Here is a 5,085-nt window from a genome sequence, read left to right on the forward strand (position 1 = left end):
ATTTCCACTCAGCTGAAACATTAGTTGTTTATTATGACAAAGAATCCAAACTGCTTGCTGATTTAATTAGCAAGGAATATACAAGGCCATTAACTATAATTACAACTAGGTTCTTAACAAACTGGTGGCCACACTGGGACTTTGAATGGTTTTCAGGGAGGAGAGAGATCTGCTACCTCTTTCTTCTAAGGAATATTTCCACAATGATGTATCCGATAAAGTACAACTGGCAGTTTAAGGTATGGAGACGGAATGCAAAATATTTCATCCTTCTGACTGGAGGCAATACATTAGAATCGATTAATGATTTGATCCTGGTGGCACAGAGGAATCTTATGATGAATATTGTAATTGCTTCTCCAGCAGAGAGGGAAGCTGGTGCAGATGACCCTCTTGTCCTGTACTCTTACTTCCCTTTCACCGAGTCCCACTGCAGATCGGCTGAGGGAGCACAAGTTGTGGATATCTGGGAGAATGAGAGATTTCTTACAGGAAAATATTTGTATCCAGACAAGGTCGATAACATGCACAAGTGCCCAATTAAGCTAACGGCTAATTATTATGAGCTATACTTTACACCGGACAATACTGCAAACAGAAATTCCACATATTCGGGTTTATACGGTGGCTTCGTTACAACCGCAATGGAAAAAATGAACTTTAGTTTGAAAACAAACAACATATATAATGAACCTATAACATTGGGATTTATGTTTCCAAATAGAACTGTCACAGGAGACTATGCAGAAATGCGAAATGGAGTCGTTGATGGAACCATAAAGTTCATTGGGAGTTCTCATTACGGCAACTTATGGTATGAAGAGTTGCAGATTCAACAGTTCATGGAATTTACATGGGTAGTTCCAAGACCTCGAGTCTATCCTCAATGGATGAATCTGTATTTTCCATTCCAACCACCTCTGTGGACCCTCACTCTTCTGGCTTCACTGAGTCTCCTCATCTGCATGAGAGCGGCCACATCTCTGTTGCGTCGGTGGGGAAGAATCTCATATCTATTCCCTCTGCTTTCAGGTCTCTCGGCTTCCCTAGATGGTTCTGTCCACACGCCTCCTCCTCCTGTAGGTCCACTGAGATTCATATTTGTACTTTGGATTCTTTCTACTATGATACTATCTACTATTTACGAATCATCTTTGTTTGGCTTCATTACGAGTCCTAAACGTACGCCTTACATAAATACCATAGAAGATGTTCAGAATATGGGGTTATCTGTCGGAGGTGATGCACTATCTAAAAGAACTATAGGAATGCTGGACGAGTCAATGTACGGGGAGATCTACGCAAACTGGGTCCTGGAGAATAATAATTTGAAAAACTACATAAGAGTTGCGAATGAAGGGGACTTTGCCTTTCATACGTCTAACATGTTTCCAGAGGTTCTTGCTTATCGTCATCTGTTGTTCGATTCCTACGGGCGACCATTATTCCATATAACAGATAGTAGAGTGCTTGGTGTCCCCCTAGTGTTTCTCTTGCAAAGAAGCTCTCCCTTTCGGAACAGCCTTCAGCGCATAATCACCTCCTGCGTTGAAGCGGGTCTACCTCCAAAGTGGAAGAAGGATGCTGTAGAAAGGATGATCCTTGATGCTCTGAAACGAAAGAAGTTCCAGGAGAAGCCAGAAGTCATTGTGATTTCTCTGGAGAATCTAATGGGAGCCTTCGCCCTGCTAATATTGGGTCTAATTATCAGTGCAGCAGTGTTTGTATTGGAGAAAACACACAGGCATATCATAAATTGTGCAAATTTGTTTTGGTTATGTTATTTAAGGTCAAGGAAATGGAAAAGAAAGCAACGTAGAAGAAGATGAACGGAGGAATGCTATTTGCGTGTGCAGTGTTGTATTTTCAGAATTTGTCCTTTTGTTGAGTTGAGTTGGTTTTAAGCACAGTTTATACACAATTTTATGCACATTTAGGCTAACCGGAATTGCACCTACAATTTAAAATTGTTTCAAATGTTAGATTGGCTAATCGGGAATGGACCATCAGTTGGCAGTTGGATTCAAAGCACTATGTACTTCAAGCGGGAATTTAAACTAGGGACTCTTTACCACGACTTTATCACTAACCGACAGGGAAGACCGTGAACATGTTGATTGTTATCTACCTTATAAATAATATAATAGGTTACAAGTTGGCAAAAGTTATGCTTTATAATTTGGAATCATATCTCATTTTGGAGATGATGAACATGCCTTTACTCATGTGACTTATAGTTCGACAGATGTCACGAGCTGGACTCTCTCTACGCATGGACGACCAGAGTTTAAATATTGTCTCTCCAGCCGTCTTCATTGCGGAAAGGAAATGATACAGAGGTTATGTCTGAGTAAGCAAACGATCTAATCGAATGTTGTGGTGGGAACAAAAAAAACTTTAAAGACGCCATTGTGTGAATAGTTAGAACGTGCAGGTCCAATTCAGACAATATGCAAATGGTCAAGAATCTTTGCATTGGAATGCTGCGGATCAACTAGTTTGTAAATTAGTGTCGCACAAGTAATTAGTAGCACAATATGCTATAGTTTTATCTACTTTTGCGGTGGCCGATCCTAGTGCTGGCAAGGGAATTTGGGAGAGGGGATTAGACCCATCCAGCACGCTAAGAAACGGAGCAGCCTCTAGAATGAGGTGCACGTCGTAACTCTCGACGCCACCGCTGTTGTTTGGATGGTTTGCGGTGTAATCCACGCTCACCACTTCCCTTGCCTGCAAGAGGACCGGCCACCATAAGAGTAGAAAAGACCTATAGTTGTAAACTACATTTAGAAAAGAAAATATTTCCGAATGAATTATGTTTACTTTGGCACGGCGTGATAAATGAGTTATCAATATTTGTGTCAAGTGATCAATGTGTCTGGTTTCTCAAAAGCTATAATCCTTAAAGTGTCCCCTACAGTCAACAATGGGCATGGTGGTTTGGTTGTGAGCAGTTATATCAATGTGCTCGGCTAATGAGATGAAGTGTTTATTTCACAGTACTATATCGTACTATTGGAGTATGTGATATAATGTTATACACACTATTTCATTGTAACAATTGTATCCTCCTATATGAAATAAATAGTGAAACTTACTCTACAACTTAAGCAAACCTTTTACATTGTACTTTCTACTAATTTGTGCAAAAAAGTATTTGATCAAAATTTATAATGGCTACGCACATAGAAAGGTAAGACAAGCTAAAATTGCCATCTGGAAAAGAAATCGAAAGAGGATTCTTAAATAGAGTAAACAATACGAAAGTGGAATATCCAACTCCTATCTTATTATTACTTTGCACTACACGCCTTAGTAAATTTCGATGCATGCAATCAATATTTTTGTGGTTTAATGCGAAAACATTCTCGTGTAAGACCACTTTAATTTTTCTTCCAAGTAGCAGCAGGAATATTTGATTGAAGAATGATCATTACAAAGTATAGACTCTCCTTCTTCTATTGCTTCTCTATCATAATTTCATTATTTACCCCTGTACATATAGTAAAATTGCTGTAGGCTCCATATTTAACTGAACGAAGAGCAGACGACAAACCAGCAACGAAGGAATGACGTATCCACATGGCTGATCATGTTTTGAGTGCACCGCTGCCGTTGCAGCTTTGGAAGTCTCGTTTAAAATCGAACACATATAAGGGCGAGGAAGTTGCAGGGATTATTTTTCTTTTGTGCAGATTTTAAAGTCGTTTTAAAGAATGATGGGAATGTCCATTCGACGAGCAAAGTAAGAGACACTGCGGCATATTTGAACAGTGTATTGTTTTTTTCATGGACACAATTGTTCTATTACTTTATAAGAGGAAAATAATGCAAAAATCAAAACAATGTCTTGTTTTCATAACGAAATGTTTAACTTTATATCCGTACTAATATTTTACATGACCTTCAAGTTCATTGCTGGTTAAGGACGAATTTAAGTTTGTGTTCAGGGGGTTCAGACCCCCCAGAAAGACTTAAAAGTACTAGAATAATATATTGAAAATCAGCGTGCGGTTATTATATCCATAAATACCAAATATATGGCATAATGAGTATTAATGGCAAAATTAACAAATTACCAAATGTTAATTTCATTTTAGATCGACCTCACATGCCATTTTGCATATCGTGAAACAATGCCGCGCATAACAATAGAGAAGGGGAGAAAGCGAATGGGTGGAGCAAATGTGTGCGCGGTGCTGATATCGACTGGTATCTTCAGCCGTCTTTCTCTCTCCATTCAATCCTTTCCGTACCACGCGTTCATTGGTCGAGTCACTACTTGCGCAGAGGACTTGTTTTCGTTCACTTTCTCCACAGACACCTGGGACAGAGTATGCGCAGGAAAATCGTACACAATTAGACGACAAGCACACTGGAATTTTCCTTGTACTTCAGATGGGCCTATATATTGACACACTACACTCTGACAAACAACACCCTGCAAACGCTACGTAACAACTTGTTTTCCTGTTTATTTTCCAAAATATGATGAAAAGCAAGAATTACCTGCTGCGTCCGTATGAATCGTTTACAAAATTCACAAGTGGTCAATTTGACAAGTGCTAAATCAATAACAAACAATTACCAGAAGAGGGAACTTTTTTTTTTTTTTTTTTTTTTAAAAAATGATTTTCCTGAACATTCTGCGTGTGTGCTAGACATCAAATAATTTTAATTTGCATTCCAGCAAACGCGAGAGATCAATTTGTACAGGAAATCACAATGAACAAGGGTTATGGAGGATTGAAATGCAAACAAAACCGCGCAGGATAAAAAAAAGTTGTTTGCTCTAAATAATGCAAGTGCATAAATGGCGAGGTGTAACATTCTCTCTCGGTGCTTAACCTTTCCACCTATCTACATTTCGCTGTTGCTCCGCACAATCATGCTCTTTAGGTATTTATCCGACAAAGCCTTAGGAATTAGCATGTAAACATGTCTATATGTGTCTGTCATTATGTTGATTCAGAAATGCAGGCTTCAATTACAGGCAATTGAGATAACACTCGTTAAACCATGAGTGTAATCTTGTGTACGTACGTACATTGTGTATTCTGGAAAATAGCCTCATAATATTTTTAG

General features: G+C 38.9%; 1 protein-coding gene across 1 annotated transcript; it reads left to right on the plus strand.

Annotated features, from left to right (window-relative positions):
* The first annotated feature begins 203 nt into the window (after positions 1 to 203).
* LOC146003426 (uncharacterized) lies at positions 204 to 1,829 on the plus strand. The gene has a single exon (XM_083141710.1). It carries the CDS (start codon positions 204 to 206, stop codon positions 1,827 to 1,829), a length of 1,626 nt encoding a protein of 541 aa, XP_082997836.1.
* The last annotated feature ends 3,256 nt before the right edge of the window (positions 1,830 to 5,085 follow it).

Source organism: Lepisma saccharinum, chromosome 20, assembly GCF_977018435.1.
Source record: "Lepisma saccharinum chromosome 20, izLepSacc3.1, whole genome shotgun sequence".
NCBI classification, from domain to species: domain Eukaryota; kingdom Metazoa; phylum Arthropoda; class Insecta; order Zygentoma; family Lepismatidae; genus Lepisma; species Lepisma saccharinum.